This window comes from Mus pahari, chromosome 12 (genome assembly GCF_900095145.1).
Source record: "Mus pahari chromosome 12, PAHARI_EIJ_v1.1, whole genome shotgun sequence".
Taxonomy (NCBI): domain Eukaryota; kingdom Metazoa; phylum Chordata; class Mammalia; order Rodentia; family Muridae; genus Mus; species Mus pahari.
Window position 1 is genome coordinate 14,682,744 of NC_034601.1, and position 18,490 is coordinate 14,701,233.

The 18,490-nt window shown below is 43.4% G+C and overlaps 1 protein-coding gene across 3 annotated transcripts in view; it reads left to right on the plus strand.

The window, feature by feature from the left end:
• LOC110330006 (protein HIRA) overlaps positions 1-18,490 on the plus strand; it is an 89,492-nt gene that overhangs the window by 57,002 nt on the left and 14,000 nt on the right. For all 3 annotated transcript variants that reach the window (XM_021209940.2, XM_029544343.1, XM_029544344.1), the window contains 8 exons: positions 9,461-9,662; positions 10,528-10,632; positions 12,217-12,365; positions 14,277-14,438; positions 14,759-14,817; positions 15,159-15,264; positions 17,134-17,256; positions 17,743-17,906. In XM_021209940.2, coding sequence (XP_021065599.1) covers positions 9,461-9,662; positions 10,528-10,632; positions 12,217-12,365; positions 14,277-14,438; positions 14,759-14,817; positions 15,159-15,264; positions 17,134-17,256; positions 17,743-17,906 — 1,070 coding nt within the window. The remainder of the gene's footprint in view (positions 1-9,460; positions 9,663-10,527; positions 10,633-12,216; positions 12,366-14,276; positions 14,439-14,758; positions 14,818-15,158; positions 15,265-17,133; positions 17,257-17,742; positions 17,907-18,490) is intronic.

An 18,490-nucleotide genomic window follows, 5' to 3' on the forward strand; every position in this document is an offset into this window, starting at 1 on the left:
TATATATATATATATATATATATATATCACCATAACATTTCTTAGAGGGGCTAGTTTTTTATCATACAATACAAAGCATACTAAAATAGCAATTTGGAGTCTCAGTTGTCCATTTGTGTCTGGAATATTTTCACTTATATCTGGTCCTGTGTTTCTAGTAGAACCATTTTGTAAGAAAGCCAGTCATTGGTCCTTGCCCTGTTAGAACTGTGATGCCTGTGGCCATGGCAGTCCATTTTCCTAACAGTTCTGATAATGTGCTGTGAAAGATGGAGATTTTGAATGTGTTTTGTGTGTGGCATAAAATTGTGAATTGGTGGAATTGAGTATTAATGAGCATTTGGTTGTTATGAGAGGTCTTAGGGAAACTTGCCAAGTTTGAGGCTGGAATACCACTGGAATAAGTTCAAAGAAAACAATACATATACTCTTCATTCAAGTATATGAGAACAATTTGACTCTTCAGTTTGGGTATGTGAGCACAATATATGGCTCTTTTTGTTTGTGTGTGATAAGAATTGGAATGCCTGTGTACTCTGCTCCTCGACCAATAAAATCTGTTGTAAAAGAGTGAAAAACAAACAAACAAACAAACATGGCAGGCTTGCCACTGTTATACCAGTGGGCACATCCTGCTTGATCAGTCAGTTTACACGCAGCATGAAGGTTCACAGCTTAGTAAGATTGTTGATGACAGTTCTGGCCCATCCTCCTGGCACTGTGAGGACTAGCCAGCAAGGAAAACAGGGCCATTCTAGTTCTAGCTTGATTTTTCCATGTCTTCAGAGCATGTGGTATCTTTGGCAATAGGGCTTTACCATCTAGCTCTAGTGGGCAATCAACCTTAGTGCAATTGCTTATATTGTTTTGGGGCTCTCAAGCCTCCCTAAACAATGTCTTGTAAGGAAGTAGTCCTGACACGAAGTCTTTTTATTTAATAACTGGTGGCTTCTGGGAACAGTTTCATCCACTCTTGCCTCCATTTACTCTTCTTTTTAAAACTTCATTAGCTTACCAAGTATTAGGTCTCCTTATGGCTTCTTCATACACCCTTAATTTTGATTGGTCCTGCACCTCTTCTCCCGTCTCTGCTTGCGTCTTACTTAACCTTTTGACTCCTTGTATCCCTCTTCTACATTCCTGTCACATGGATTGTGCTTCCCTCCTCCTATCTTTATACCTTTTTTTTTCTCCTTCCACGGTCTTCTTTCTTAGACTCCACACTCATTCTCACATGAATACAGATATATGAAAATTAAAAGCTAGGATCTGCATTTGAGAGAGAAGTGGTTACTGTGAGACCACCTTGTCTCACTTAATATATACTATTTTCTAGTTCCATTTTCTTGTACATTTTGAAATTTCATTTTTCTTTACAGTTGGGTTAAATGCCGTTGTATATATGAAACAGGATTCAGCAGTCCTTAAATATCTGGGTTGATCTCTTTTTATCATAGAGCATAAGTAAACATGGATGTGTAAGCCTTCCTGTGGTCCTTTCGATCTGTGCCCAAGAGTGGTATATCTGAGTTATGTGGTAGTTGACTGATTTTCATAGTGGCTGTACCAGTTTACATTCAAACAAACAGAGAAAAAGGTTACTTTTTTTCATATTCTCACCATTTTATTTTATTATTTGTTTTCCTGATATCTGACTAGGGTGATGTCGAGTCTCAGGGTAGTTTAATAAATCCATTTATTGTAGTGATTTATCTATCTAGTGTATAGTATGACTGTTAGCATGGACATGTGTATGCCTCCTTATGCATGTAAAGTTCAGGGATAGATTCTTGTATTCTATGAGTGTCAGGGGATTGAATTCAGGATTTCAGGATTGGTGACAAGTATTTTTTACCTGTTGATTGATCCAAATTGTTAGCCCCATGTCTGGTATAATTGTGCAGAACTGTGAAATTTTCTCTGCGCCTGGACTTTCATTATTACTTGGGAGATTTATTTTTATTACTGCTTTAATCTCATCGCTTATCATTGATCTGTTATTTGTCTCATCTTGGCTTATGTAGCTAGAAATCCATCTATTTCTTTGAGATTTCCCAGTTTTATGTCCTAGTGCCTTTTTGGATCTCATTGGTGTCTGTTGTCATGGCTCCCTGTTCTCCTCCCTTTCACTGATTGGGTGTTCTCTTATTGGTTTAGCTGAGAGTTTGTCAATCTTGTTTGTCTTTAGTTTTTTCCTGTAGTTTCTTTTCATTACTTACTGCTATGATGATATTAATTATTTCTGTCTGCTGATTTGGGAGTTTGTCCATCCTCATTTTTCCCCAAGCCCTGAGGCACATTGTTCATTTGAGGTTTCCTTTATTTTTTATAATGTAGCTACTTGTTGCTATAAACTTTCCTCTAAATAATACTGTTATTTATATAGGCTTTGGTATGCTGTGATTTCATTTTCATTAAAAGCAATGAATTTTTTTTTATGGACTCACTTGTCACTTAATAATTTATTAATATCAGTAAGTTTGTGTATTTTTGTAGTTCCTTGATTTCTCGATTTACCTGTTTGTGGTCAGATCAAGATAAGAGGATGTTTCAGTTTTCTGATATTTACCAAACTTTTTTTTGTTCCAGCTCATGATCTGTTTAGTAAAAACTTGAGGGGAGGCTAAGAAGAATGTGCACTCTACACTTGTTTTATTTCTGTTGCTGGAACAGATGCTCTGAGGAAACAACTTAGGGGAGAAAGTTTATTTGACTTACGTAACTCTAGGTTACAGTCCATTCCTGAGGTAAAGTCAAGGCAGGAGATTAAGTTGGCACATTCACAGTCAAGAGTAGAAAGAGAAGAAACACACGTGTCCTTGCTTGTTCTCTGCTAGCCTTTCTTCTATCACACTCAGTCCTGCCTAGGGAATGCTGCCCCCCACGCCCAGCACACACAGTGGTCCATACAATGAAGGCAGCCTCCTACCAACATGTTCTCATACCATGATCTAGACAGTTACAGTTAAACAATACAGAGGTGTTGGTGTGGAAGATTTTGTAGATGTTTTTAGGTACATTTGATCCACGATGTTTGAATGAAAAAAAGAAATAAAAAAGACTTGTGGTGGAGGAGAAAGTTTATTCTGTGGATGTGGGAGAGCACAGCCAGAGGCAGACACTTCTGGGAGAGCCCAGAGTGGTCAGTACCCTGAGCCTTGTGGGTATAGGGGGAGAAGAAAAGAGAGAGGGGAACCAGGTGCTGCAGCCAGGAGGCCAAAAGCACAAGAGGCCGGTAACCAAAATGTCTGGATTATTTATGGAAGAACCTCTAGGGGTAGGGCAGCCCTGCCCCTGGGTTGGAGGGTTCAGGGAAGAGGGTGGGGTCTGAGGGACTTGATTGATTCTGGGTGAAGAACCTGGAGGCTTTGATCATGTTAAATAAGCATCTCAGCCACTTGTCTGGGGTTTGAAACTTAACAGTGTCATTTAATTTTGATGTTTTTCTGTGAGTTTTTCATGTGCTTGTTTATGGTCTGGGTGATCTATCTGTCTTGGTAACCTTTGTTAGATTAGGATTGATGGATAAAAGACAGACAAGTATCTGCAGAAGCAGAATTGCTCTTTAATCAGAACAACTGAAGTGGAGACTGCACATTTGCTGTGGGGGTCTTGGGGTTTTTTAGGGTAGGAAAGGGGAGGGGACTTTGGGGTATGGAAGATTACATCTGCAGTTCAGTTCTGCTACAGTCTTGAAATGGTAGATACCAGTGGGTTTGGTTTGTGGATTTTCTTACCTGAAGCATCTACAGGTGTTATTAGTCAAATTGGCTTTCCTGTCAGGAGGGTCTCAGTTTACCTGGGCTTTCAGGCTATTGAGTACACCTGTATTTGGTGTGTGCATGCTTAAAAATTGTAATGTCCTCTTGATAGCTTGTATCCCTAATCAATATGAAGAAATTGTTTCATCACTTCTGACTAGGTTTCATTTGAAGTCTGTTTTGTTAGATGTTAGAGTAGTGATGCCTTGTGTTGTCTAGCTCCAGTTTTTGGAATCACTTTTTCTATCCTTTCAGTCCAAGGTAATGATGATGAAGTGTGTGTCTCGGAGTCAGCAAGTACGTGGGTCCTGTTTTTAGCCCAGTCTGTTTGTCTGTGTCTTTTGGGGGAATTGAGATCATTAATTAATACTCAGTTATTATCAAAAGGTATGTGTTAATTCTTGTTATTTTGCTGACTCTGTAGTACTTGATGTTTTCCTAATCTTGTTTTTCTTGACTATTGCTTTAGCTTTATTAATTGTTTTTCTACAACTTTTTGGATGTATTTATCATTTTCTTTAGTTTGCAGAATTCCTTCCAGTATCCTCTGTAGAAGGATACTATAGGGCTTAGTGCTCACAAATTCCTTAAGCTTTTATCATGGAACATTTTTCTTTCTCCTTTAGTTGTGACAGTTTAGCTGGATGTAGTCATCTTTGTTGATATAATTTTCTTTTAGAACTGTAAAACGTCTTTTCAAGACCTGTCATTTAAAATTTCTGTTAAGATATCTTTTGTTGTTCTGTTGAGATAATTTGTATAAATGTGGGCCTGTCTACATTTATGTGTGACTAGGCACCCCTCTTTTGCAGCTTTTAGTACTTTCTATCATGTCTGTACTTAGTCTTTCAATTATAATGTGGTGTGGGATTTTCTTGTCCTTGTCTGTTTGGTATTCTCTATATGTCTCATGTATCTGGATATCTCTTGAAGTATGGTGAATTTTCTGCTGTGAATATATTGAAAATATTTTTTAAATGCTTCTGGAATGGAATTCTATGCTTATAATTTGGCATTTTCACAGTGTCCACAAACATCTTGTGTATTCCACTGGGCATTTTTATTAGTTTGTCTTAGGTCTGAGTGAGTGTTCATTTCTCTTTATATTCTGATACTATATTCCTTATAATTCCTTCTGTTGATGAGGCTTTTTACTGCTCTTTTTGTGATTAAATAAGAAAAATTTGTTACTTATTGTACTCAGGATTCTCTAAAGGAGCAGACCTGATATAATGAGTGGATATATATATGTGTGTATTACCATGTCTGTCTCATGCCAAGAATCTGATAGCTCTGTCCATGAGGTTGCAGGTCTGGTGCTAGAGTCCTGGAGGACTCTTGAGAGCTGCCTGTCTTCAGTCTCCATTGGAATCCTGAAGAATCCTCTTTTATACGTTGTTTTGGATAGACTGACTGACCAGAGAACTCTCAGGATCCATCTGTTTCCAAGTCCTGTCCCCTATCCCAGTCCTGGGCATCTTATGTGGATTCAGAGAATTTAGACCAGGTCTTGTGCTACACAGAAAGCACACTTACCTTCTGTGCTATCTCCCCAGGGAGCCCAGGTTTTCCTGCTTGCATAGTAAACTATACTGACTTATCTCTCCAGCCCTCTTATTTTTCTTTTTTGTCTTGTGGAATGGGGTTTAACTGGCCTGGAACTCCCTGTCATCTTGCCTCAGCCTCTTGAAGACTGGCATCACAGTTAAGTACCACTGTGCATAGCTCTGTGGATTCCTAGATTGTATGTTTGTTTTAGATGGCACATACTTTATTTTCCAAGTTGGTTCCATACTCTTAGATTCATTCAATACTTCTACTCAACCCCCCCACAGCACCTGTGTTTTGTTTTGTTTTGTTTTGTTTTCTTTCTTTTTCTTTTCCTTTCTTTTCTTTTCTTTTCCTTTCCTTTCCTTTCCTTTCCTTTCCTTTCCTTTCCTTTCCTTTCCTTTCCTTTCCTTTCCTTTCCTTTCCTTTCCTTTCCTTTCCTTTCCTTNTTCCTTTCCTTTCCTTTCCTTTCCTTTCCTTTCCTTTCCTTTCCTTTCCTTTCCTTTCCTTTCCTTTCCTTTCCTTTCTTTTCTTTTCTTTTCTTTTCTTTTCTTTTCTTTTCTTTGTACTTTAAGTATTTCCATTCACCCACGAAGTTCCGTAGGAAGGGTAATGTCTTTTTCTATTATAAGTGAGATGACTTTTTGATGGGGACTGCTTTTTGAGAGAGGAATGATTTATTTGGGCTCACAGTTGTAGAGTTCTCACTGAACTGTGCTAGAGTAGCCTGGAAGGAGCTGGTGAACCAACAAGAACAAAGCAAGAGTAATCTGACATGTTATTTTATTCCTGATTAAAGGATATGCCATGTTAGTGGGTACCTCATCTAGCAGTTTGGCCCCGCCCAGGTAGGTTTTGACACCAGATGAATGAAAAAAATAAAAGGAAAGGACACGGCCGCTTCCAGTTATGGTGGAGGAGGAAGTTTACTGTAGCTAAAGCACAACTAGAGGTAGAAACATCCTCAAGAGTTCAGAGTGGACATGATCCTGAGTCAAGTGAGGAGAGGTGGGGGATGGGAAGGTAGGGGGTAGAGAGGGGAACTAGGGCGCAGCTACGAGGCAAAGGTAAATACTGGCAGGTAACCAGTATGGCTAGATTAATAGAGGAGGGAGCTGTGGGGTGGGAAGCCCAGCCCAGTATCTGGACTGGAGCAGTTTAGGGTAGGGGTTGGGATGTCCCGGCCAGGAGGACCTATAACAAGGACTGAGGGATGCTGGGAGAACCTAGCAGCCAGGTCTGCTTTGATTGATTATTAGTGGATATTCAGCCATTTGTCCTGGGTTTGAGACCTAGTATGCCATTCAACCCAAACATGCCTAGCAAGTTCACAGGTAGGAACTTCACCTAGTTTTCATTTTCTAAGATAGGTGGTAACTGCTTCTTATTCTATTGCTGGGAACTTTCTTCAGAGACTTGAAGTTCTTGTCATCTTTCACTTGCTTGGTTAGAGTTACGCCAAGATACTCTATATTATTTGTGACTATTGTGAAGGGTGTTGCTTCCTTATTTTCTTTCTCAGCCCGTTTATCCTTTGTAGAGAGAGGCTACTGGTCTGTTTGAGTTAATTTTGTATCCAGCTACTTTGCTGAAGTTTTTGTCAGCTGTAGGAGATTTCTGGTTCAAGTTTTGGGGTCGCTTCTGTATACTATCTTATCATCCACAAAGAGTGGACACCTTGACTTCTTCCTTTCTGATTTGTATCCCTTTGATCTCCTTTTGTTGTCTAATTCCTATGGCTAGAACCTCGGGTACTATATTGAATAAATAGGGAGAGAGTGGGCAGCCTTGTCTAGTCCCTGATTTTAGTGGGATTGCTTCAGGTTTCTCTCCATTTAATTTGATGTTGGCTGTTGGTTTTCTGTATATTGCTTTTAATTATGTTTAGGCATATGCCTTGAATTCCTGATCGATTCAAGACTTTTAACATGAAAGGATGTTGTATTTTGTTGAAGGCTTTTTTCAGCATCTAATGAGATGATCATGTGAAATTTTTTTCTTTGAGTTTGTTTATGAAGTGGATTATACTGATGGATTTTCATATATTGAACCATCCGTGCATCCTAGGGATGAAGCCTACTTGACCGTGGTGAATGATTGTTTTGATGTATTCTTGGATTCAGTTCATGAGAATTTTTTTTTTTTTCATGGAAAATGTTAGCATTTAATTAACCTCCGGCATGACTTTTAAGCCACCAGAACACAGGCACCTTCAACACCCTTAATCTTCTCTTTGGCTCTTCCGCTGAAGAATTTGGCCTTCGCGATATAATAGGTTGCTTAGGGAGCTTTCCCTTGCCCAGAACTTTGTAGTAGCCTGATTGAACAACATCAAGGATGGAGCAGCTCTAGGTATGTTTTTTGCTGCATTGACCTGCATCTGCTCACTAACCAAGGTCCACAGTTTATCCAGGTTGACAGTTGGGCAGAAGCTCTGGTTCCTCTTCAAGTGGTAATGACTCATACCAACTTTCCCAAAGTAACCTGGATGATATTTGTCAAAGTTGATCTGGTGGTGATGCATGCTTCCAGCGTTCCTGCTGCCTCCTGGGCACTTGTGGCACTGTGTCCATGGCTCATGTGGCCCCCGGTTTCTGGTGGCAGAAAGGAAAAGGCAAGAGAAATTTGTTGAGTATTTTTGCATCGATATTCATAAGGGAAATTGGTCTGAAGTTCTCATTCTTTATTGAGTCTTTGTGTGGTTTAGGTACCAGAGTAAATAACTGTGACTTCATAGAATGAATTAGGTAGTATTCCTTCTGTTTTTATTTTGTGGAATAGTTTGAGGAATATTGGCATTAGGTTTTCTTTGAAGGTCTGATAGAACTCTACACAAAACCATTTGGCCCTTTTGTTTATTTTGGTTGGGAGACTTTTAATGACTGCTTCTAGACAGATTCATTAGTGCAAAACCCAGAGATGGAATTCACCTTCGTCTGGAAAATCAGACGTTCTGTGTGTTTATTAGTAGGTTGGATTCCCCCCTCCCCCACCCCTAGAATTGGCTGGTTTGGGGTCTTTCAGGGAATTGGATAGTTCAGACAAAGAAAGGAAAACTGATTGCTTCCTGACATTGGAGCTGTACCTTACACTTTAGGATTCGAAAGTCTCTCCAAAGAGTTCTGTCTGTTGAAGAAAAGGCCCTCTGAGATTTTATCTTGGAGAAGGAAAAGAAGCAGGAACTCGATTGTCTGAAATGGTTAAGCAAAAAAAGTACATGGATCTCCCTAGAGCCTCTTTCCCTGTCTGTCCAGTGGGCAGCTGCCTGAATTCTGTGCTCCTTCTATAATCTTGTGATTCCCTTTCCCTTTTGTTATGGCACCAGAATCCCTAGTACAGTCCATGGGACTATGGATCCTCCTTTAAATGAGTTCCATAGTATGGTGAGCAGGCACTAGAGGGGTCTGGAGATGGTTACTTGCTTGTCCCACTGGCAGTGAGCAAGGCCCTGGTAGAGTAGTTTTTCTGAGGACAGAACATTGTTTTGGAGAATGGAAGGACTGTGTTTCAAACTGGTTGCTTTCTCCTAAGTTATGGGAAATTTCTCCATCTTTGACTGAAAACCTTGAAGGGACCTTAGAAGTAAAAAATGAATGTGTGGGAACCCTTCTGTCATTAGCTTCAACAGTTTTCACTCAAGCTTGCCCATACTCAGTGCCTACCACATACATAACTGACACTTTCAGTTTTTCAGCTATCTATTGTTATTTAACATCACCTATCATGCTCATTGTTGAAGTAGAAACCAGCAGCCCTCTCTTTACACTGTTTATAAACTCATGAGAAGAGTGGATTTTTACAAAAAGTATAGGGGTTAGAGAGATGGCTTAGGGTTAACAGCTCTTGTTATTATATAGGACCTATGTCCAATTCCCAACACCCACAGGATGGCTTCTTATAACTCTTAACTCCAGTTCTAGGGAGTCTGGCACCCTCTTTTGACCTGGAGGGCACCAGGCACACACATGATACATAGATACACATGTAGGCTAAACATCCATACACATAAAACAAAATAAATAAAAATCTAAAAAAAAACAAACAGAGAGAGAGAGAGAGAGAGAGAGAGAGAGAGAGAGAGAGAGAGAGAGAGAGAGAGATCATAGAATGAATGGCTTTGTAGACAGAGTTAGAGATGTCTTTGATTTCAGGTTGAAAGAGCAGAACCTCGTCAAGGAGCTGAGGTCCCGGGAACTGGAGAGCAGCAGTGACAGTGACGAGAAGGTCCACCTGGCCAAGCCCTCTTCACTGTCCAAGCGCAAACTTGAGCTTGAGGTAGAGACGGTGGAAAAGAAGAAGAAAGGTCGCCCTAGGAAGGATTCACGTCTTTTACCCATGTCTCTGTCCGTCCAGGTGAGGCCTATGGACTGTCTTGCCTGCCCCACCCTGCCTCCTTGGGAGGCCCTTGTGTGTGGAGGGTGTCTTACTAGTGTGAGAGGCTTACATACCATTCCTTTTGTAGGCTGTGCTCCTTCAGTCCTGCCTGCCACTCATAGCCTTGAGTAGATCTGTTAGGCCTTTTTCTGGGAGGCAAAAATGAAGTGCCCATTTACTTCATACGGGGTACTAACAAATCAAAGAAACGATTCCATCTAAGTCCAGTTTGGGTTACTTAAGGAGCATGAGCAAAGAGTGTATAAATTCAAAAGCACTCCACTGGAAAGTCCCACCCCTAGCCTAGGTGACAGATTATATAAACTGTATTACTGGAGTCCCACCCTCAGTTAAGCTTCTGCCTCCTAGTATTCTAATCCATTTCTTAAGACCAAGTGCAGCCTGGTGGTGGGAGGGAATGTTGTCTGGAATGTCAGGTGAGAGTCTAGTAACCCCCCCCCCCAACTTCATTGAGGGAATGTTTGCAGCCCTATTTTTGGTACTGTAGACCCAGCTATCACTGTATTGTTTTGCTTATTTCGTTGCCATGACGTGGGGCCAACATATTCTGTAGGTCACCACAGCAGTCTCTGCTCCATGATGGCGAGATGGCACTCAGAGGAAATAGCTACACCAGAACTGGTCCCCTGATGTCAGCCCCCTCATCTGTCAGGTGGGGATCCTTGTAGCATTCCCTTGTGCTTTCTGCCTTCCAGACTAGGTGGACATGCCTTGGGAACAGGCCCAGCCTCACCTTAGGTCCTTACCTATGGGTCACTTACTTTCCCTAATGCTACCCCTGTAGTGTTTAGGTGGAGCTCAGGGTTATTTCTGGCTCTTTTAGTCTCCAGCTGCCCTGTCTACAGAGAAGGAAGCCATGTGTCTGTCTGCACCAGCACTTGCACTGAAGCTGCCAATTCCAGGCCCACAGAGAGCGTTCACCCTCCAGGTAAGGACTGAGACCCCTACCACTCCCTCACAAGAGCATACATTTTCTCTCCCCTAATATAGGTCCCATCTTGCTATACCTTGGGGACTCATTTCCAGTGGCTCTCCATCTTCTTCTGGAGGGATACTAGCTGACTGGGGTAGACTGCTAGCCTCCTATCCCTACCCTCATGTCTCTTCCTCTCTCTAGTTTGCTTCTAAGTCTCAACAGCCAGGGCTGCCCTTACCATCAATTCTGGATACCAACTCTTTCAAGACCTTACTCGTGCGTACTCTGAGAAGCCTCTTGCATGCCTTCCACCCCTTTGGCAGTGTCAGGCTGGGTGCCCATGGCACATGTGTCTGTGTTCTGCCCTAGTCTCACTGTCCTATCTGGCTCTCAGGACCTGGCTTATAATAATACATTCTTTCTTATGTTTCTTTTTAATTTATCTTATTTTCATTTTATGTGTATGAATATTTTGCCTATGCATGTATACCACATGCATTGTTGCCCTCAGAGGTCAGAAGAAAGCATTGGGTCCTCCGGAATTGAAGTTACACATGGTTGTGAGCGGCCATGTGGGTGCTGGGAGTTGAACCAGGTCCTCTGTAAGAGCGACACATGCTTTAAACCACTAGTCTTAGAACCATGAAATTATTCAAACAGTGTTAAGACTAAATAATCCCTTAGATGCAAATGGCCAGCATCTGTGCCCATGCTTCTCCCATTATGAGGGCTTTCCACTCAACTATCATTTCACTGCACAACTTTGCATCTAGCTAGCTTGTCTCTTTGGACAGCCTTTGTGGACTCTGTATATATCATTTTCTTCTGGCCACATGGTGTGAGAGGCCTGAGCTGGTGTGTTGGGGTGCTTGATGGTAGGCACCATCTCTTCCAGCCATAAGTGTGTGTGGATCATGCTGAGGAAGGGTTGAGCAGATTGAAGGGAAGAGTAGCACCCACATGGTGGCTTGCTCATGTGTGCATGTGCATATGTGTCCCCAGGTGTCTTCAGCTCTCTGTACCACATTGGCGCCATCCTTGGTTTCTGGTGTCTAGAGAGAATGGAGCTCCTTTCTTTTAACCAGCCTCCTCTCCAGTTCACCACTTGCACTCATGAAAAGTTGTCAACTGTTCTGCCTGGGTTTCCATACAGAAACCCAGCTTCTACAGATCAGATCTATAGATATGTATAAAGCTGAGTCCATTTCATGCCAGGCATTGAGCTAGACCATGATAATATGAGTTATGTAATGCCATAGTATTACATAGGGAAGTTTGTTAATGTGGAGAGCACATTGGGGTTTTTATACTTTCCTCTCTTATCAAATATAGCAGTCTTTGGTAATCCTTCAAGTCTGAGACTTACTCCCAAGTCCAAGGCTGTAGTCTTGGGCAAGTTACACCTCTGTGAGATGACATCCCCCAGGCCCTGTTATCCTTCTCTTGTGGCCAGTCAGCTAGTCTGCCTCTTTGTTGACTTTGCCCCGCCTCAGAGCCCAGGTTGTCATACAGTCCCTGAGTGTCCTGCAGCTCCAGGAACTACCACATGAACGGGTCCACTGCTACTGAGGTCATGTGTTGCTTTCCTCCATCCAGGTGAGCTCTGATCCCTCCATGTACATTGAGGTGGAGAATGAAGTGACCACTGTTGGGGGGATAAGGCTGAGTCGCCTGAAGTGCAACCGTGAAGGGAAGGAGTGGGAGACAGTGCTCAGCAGCCGCATCCTCACTGCTGCCGGCAGCTGGTAAGGGCCATGATGGATAGCACCGGCAGTTATGGAACGTAACCTTTGAGAAGAGAATAGCTCCAGGCGAGGCTCCTCGGTGCCTTCTGAACATTGATTCACCTCTTCAGTCCCTATTGTGTCCTTGCCTCATACCATCGCAGGCAGACTTTAAGCCTGGGGGTTACCCAGTCTAGCAAGATCCCTGCCTTAGGTCTGCCTGCTTTTCCCTGGCTGTGCAGGTGCTTTCCCTTGACCCTGGATTTTCACCCAATGTCCTGGGTAGGATGGACAGATGGTGATGCAAGTCCTAGCCCTGCTGGCTAGGGAGGTGGGATTGTGGGTGGGGGATTGTTTTAGTTCAGTGCAATCACCCAGTGCCACCTTATAGCAGCACAAGGATTCTATCCTTGGCTTACTCAAAAAAGACAACCAGTACTTTCTCTCAGGTACCCAGTGGCCTCTTGTTTACAACTGCCTATTTTCAAAGTATGAATACAGGAAAACTTTGAATGGGACCCAGGAGCAGGGAGGAAGCTCTCTTTGATGATGTGACTGGGTTCTGTCTGATCATTTCTCATGGCCATCCATGTAGCAGATATTTCTACTAGGGCTTTGTGACAATGTTTGCTCAGAAAACAATTTTGGTTGGATCCTTAGTTGCCTGCCTTGAGGGCATGTGTATTCACATGCCTGTCACCTGTCTGGCTGGGTAGATCTTCAGATTCCCTTGGACCCAAGTGAGTTTATAGTATTAGGTCCTGAAAGATCCTACAGTTCTTTTCCTCCTTGGGATTTTCCCTTGGTACAAGATCACTGAGTTTTAAGTCCTAGCTTCCCGTGTGTTTGATACAACAGTTGGTACCAATTGTATGTCTCTGGTCCTAAGGCAAGTGGCATGTCCCAGCAGGAGTCCTAGGATGACGGCACAGACTCTCCTGTAGCAGTATAGCTGCAGGAATGGGAGCCTCTCCTGTGTAGGCCGAGCCTTCAAAGATCCCTCCTCCCTGTCCAATGTTGCAGCCCATGTCACAGCTTCATTACTGGGAGCTGGCTAAAGGAAGGCCCTGATCATGAGAGATGATCAGGTAGATCACAGTCAAATCAGAGTCCCTCCCTGCAGCCAGGTCCTATCCAAAGTTTTTCTCTAGTCATACTTTAGACATCTGTAAACATGAGTATCTAGCTTGTGCTCTGTCCTTAGAGTGGAAGAGTTGGGAATACTCTTAAGCAGGGGGAAATTGCCCTCACAGATATGTACCCTGAATCATTGGGTTAGTCATAATAAAGGGGGCCCCATATGTCCTGCTAGGGTGTGAGTAACCCATGCACCAGTGGCCTGGCCTTGGAAGCCATACTTGAAAGACAGTGGCCTCCTTGTAGTAGGCTTCCTTGAGAACCACATCTTGATCAGGGGCGCTCTTCTGAAGCATTCCTTGCTCATGGAGTGACACCTCTTCTGTCCTGCCCCTGATAACCAGAGTGCTCAGCTGGTGGTCCTGTACCAGCTGGTACTAGTTAGTGCTCTACTCTTCTCCCAGCCTGTTCCCTGAGGCCTTGCCTGGACTTTTCTGACTAGTTGTAGCCAGGAGTCTGTCACCTAGGCACTCTGGTTTTATCTGATGAGTTAGGCACATATTTTGTGTGACCATCATGTTGAGTAGTTTTGTGAAGTATCAGCACTCCTTGGTCACTATCAGTGTGAGCAGCTCTTTGGGTGAACAAGGGGAAACAGAAGCCTGTTTGTAAGTGCTCAAGCAGGCTGTCTGCCTTGCTCCCCTGCCCCTGTCCTTGCATTGTCCTTTCCTTGCCACCCTAGTAGCAGCACCTGCTCATAGCAAGTGTAGGAGGCTCCCCAAGGCCCTGGAGGAAGGCAGGCTCTGCGTCATTCACCTGCCTCCTGTGACGCCTTCCCCTTCTCTTCCCTTGCAGTGATGTGGTATGTGTTGCCTGTGAAAAGAGGATGCTGTCGGTGTTCTCTACCTGTGGTCGCCGTCTCCTCCCTCCCATCCTCCTTCCATCTCCAATCTCTACTTTGCACTGCACGGGCCCCTACGTCATGGCACTCACTGCTGCAGCCACACTGTCTGTCTGGTGAGAGGCAGCACAGGCTGGGGCCTCTGGTCTATATAGGGGTTGGGCGGAGACCCAGCAGAGAAATAACCGGTGGGCCCAAGAGCAGTTAGCAGTGCTCATTGGTAATGAGATGTCCTATAGCAGAGGGTGGCTACACTCCTGTTTTTCTCAGGGTGGGTGTGGGTGTTGGGAGTCACTGAATGGATCTGCTGCCTGGAATTTCTCGTGTAGATTTGGGCAAAATAGGGTGGGGAAATAGGCAGGGACCAGGATGTTAAGTGGAGACATTCTGATGCCTTTGACTTGGGTGTAGAGTAAGCTGTTCCCTGTCTCTTTAGGGATGTTCACAGACAGGTGGTTGTGGTGAAAGAAGAATCTCTACACTCCATCTTGTCAGGTAACCCTTATGGGTGGGCACTCCTCTTCCCTTCGGGTCAGAGTCCCTGGTCTGATCCCCTATAGTTCATGCCCCTTTAGCCCATATAGAGAACAAGGCTTCAAGCACAGCTTACAGTGAGCTAGAGCTGTACTTACATAGCAGGGAGACATCTTTCTGGGAGGATGATTAAATGGGTCCCTAAAATGAGTTACAGAGATCCTGATGGTTATCAGAATGGCTTGTCTAAAGCACCAAGCACCGGTATATAGATTATATATCAGTAGTGAGCTAGGGTTCAGATTTCTCCATTAGTGAATTCATGATTACTGATTAGAACTTATTCCTGTGGTATCCTCCAGGAAGTGATATGACGGTGTCACAGATCTTGCTAACACAGCATGGAATCCCAGTGATGAATTTGTCTGATGGGAAAGCATACTGCTTTAATCCATCCCTCTCCACATGGTAAGAAGGTATCCCTCTGTCCTGTTCCCTGTGAGTGTTTCTATACTGCACACCAGGGCATATGAGGTCATTCCTACTTGTCCTTGTTTCTTTTGAACTCTCACCAACTCCTGTATATGCACTACCATCCCTGTAGGGTTCTGTGAATCTAGGCTACCCTCCCTTCAAAGTAAGGGCACTAGCCTTTTATATTATTTCCTGGAGCCAGTTTTATCAGAACAGATACTGAAACATTTGTGGTTCTTGATAGATAGGCCTCCTTAACCACCACCAGCATGGTAGCCTTCTCAGTAGTCAATTCTGTGGACTTAATTGTACCAAAATGGTCTTTCAGACTTACTGAGAAAATCAAGCTGGTGATGTGATTTCTCTATTTCCTTTGACTAGTGTGGAATTTGGAGCTGCTTCCTGTATTTGTAAAATTTCTGTATACATTAGGTTTTTAAAAAATGTGTGTGTGTGGTGTGTGTGCATATACATATACACATATATATGTATATATATATATATACATATATATATATATGCATATATACATGTATATATATGTATATATGTGTGCATGTGTGTATATGTATATTTGTGTGTGGGGGGTAGATACGTATATAGGTATATGTTGGTGTCTGGTGTCTTCCTCTATTGCTCTCCCTCTTATTTACCAAGACAGGGATGCTCATTGAACCTGGAACTTACTGATTTGGCTAGTTTAGCTAGTTCTCTCCCCACCCTCCACCCCCCATCCTCTGTCTCTGCTTTTGGACACTGAGATTATGAGCAGGTTGTCATACCTGGCTTTTGCGTGGGTGCTAGAGATCCAAATGTCAGTTCTCCTGTTCATGCAGCAATTTTATCTGTTTTATATAGCATTTTATCCATTTGAGTCACCTTTGTGTCCCACATTAGAGATTCTGACCCCGATATATGCAGTGTATGAGCTGCGTGCCAGCCATTCCTTCGGATCCAAAGCATGCTACTCCCAGGTCCTTTTCTCTTAAGAATTGCCAGGCGTTAAGTTTATATTCAACACTGAGACTTATTTTTCAGTTAAAAAAACAAAACAAATTTCTGCTACCTATTTTTTCAATTTGTAAATAATTATGTATTAATGTGTGATTGTAGTGAGGCAAACATCATTTAAGATCATTTAAGAAAAGGCAAGCCAGGCAAGCAGGTACATGCTTGTAACAATAGCACTTAAGAAACTGAGACAAGAGGATCCCAAGTTTGACTTTTCAGAGACTCAGAAAAAGGAAAAGGCATCCACTTTTTGTTTTGAATATATTCATAAAGATAGCCCTCTGTTTTATGGAGAATATTTTCTTAACAGTTACGTAGAGGGTCCTGAAATGGTGGGAGAAATGGTGGGTGTTGCTCAGCAGATGGAACATGGCCAGTTCACACAGCATTTTGTGAGCCAGCCATTCAGAGTACATTTCATACAGGAGTCATTAAGACATTAAGAACCAAGACTATGGGGTTGGTGAGATGGCTCAGTGGGTAGAAACACTGACTGCCTTTCTGAAGGTCATGAGTTCAAATCCCAGCAACCACATGGTGGCTCACAACTATCTGTAATAAGATCCGACGCCCTCTTCTGGTATGTTTAAAGACAGCTACAGTGTACTTACATAAAGTAAATAAATCTTAAAAAAAAAAAAAAAAAAAAAAAAGAACCAAGACTTTGTAGCTAAAATGTTCAGTGACACTCCTCATTTCTCAGACTTGTGACCAGAAAGCATGCCAGTAATGGGCACCTGTCTTGGAGGACAGTGACTTCACTGGTGGGCTACAGTGTGGCGGGCAGGGTTTGTTCTCCTGACCTTCTGTCTTCTGGTTTTCCTAGCATCTGTTTCTTTCTTGCTTTCTCAGGAACCTGGTTTCTGATAAGCAAGATTCGTTGGCCCAGTGTGCAGACTTCAGGAACAGCCTGCCGTCCCAGGATGCCATGCTTTGTTCAGGACCGTTAGCCATAATTCAGGGCCGCACCTCCAAGTATGTGAGCTGAGAGAGTCTTGTCACTGCCAGCAACGCTGTACTGGGAGGGACCTGGGTCTGGGCCCTGCTTGTTTCCTGTGTTCTAACTGCAGAAGAGTTGTCAGTTTTAATCTTCGTCAAGTGTGTTTTGGGGACAGCTAAAACCCTGGCCCCATCACTTTAAGGGCTCAGGTGACAGTCAGTGAGGGTCTTAAGGGTCATAGATACCTATGTGGCACAGGGTTTGGGAGTGGATAGAGCTGTCATTTCAAGACCCCATACAGCAGGTACTGAGCATGGATGCTACCATGCAGCCTGCCTTTTGATGAGGAATACAGAGGTTGATGGTAAATGGGTCAACTGATGGTTGGGAGGCCTTGAGCAACTTATTTGCCCTCCACCCTTCTGTCTCCTCTCTGGTACACTGGGACACACAGAGCAGCCCCTCTACACCGTTGTAGTATACACCCTGTCTTACCGTGCCTGCCTTGCTGGTCTCTATAGCTCTGGAAGGCAAGCTGCCCGGCTCTTCTCCGTGCCTCATGTGGTACAGCAGGAGACCACACTGGCCTACCTAGAGAACCAGGTTGCTGCGGCACTTACCCTGCAGTCAAGCCACGAGTATCGTCACTGGCTCCTCCTTTATGCTCGGTACCTTGTGAATGAAGGTAAGATTACTCTAAGGAAGGGTGTCTATTGACAATATTTTTCTCTCTTCTTTGAACCCTTCTTGCTAGAACATCATGCATGCTCTTCACTGCCTCCCTGGACTCTCCAGCCCACCCCTACCCCATCAGGGCTCTCAGAGTGCCTGTGCTCTTAGCAGCTTCCCTGGCAGGGAGCAGGGTGTTCTGGAAGAGGACTGTGCAATGACCTCCAGCACCTCTCAATCCTTGGTGGGCAAGTTCTCATTCTGTCTTACTAGCCTTTCCTATCCCATGAGCTTGATTCCCAGTGTATGACACAGGACTGCCCCCCACCCCCCAAAGCTCTCCTGTGACCCACATAGCCCCAACTCTGCTCCCAGGGCTTCTCCAAAGCCTTGCCTGTCTTTTGCTTTGTCCTTTATCACCTCCCCCATTTTGATAAGATTTAAAAGTATACCAAGTGTCTACAAGGTGACTTGAAGAGCTAGTCTCTCATGCTTATCTCTGACACTGTGTAAAGGCGCATGTTATAAAGTCCTGTATTCACAGTAGACTTTACTCTCTTTGTTCTTTGACTCTTTTGACTCTGTGCTTAGTTTGTGGTC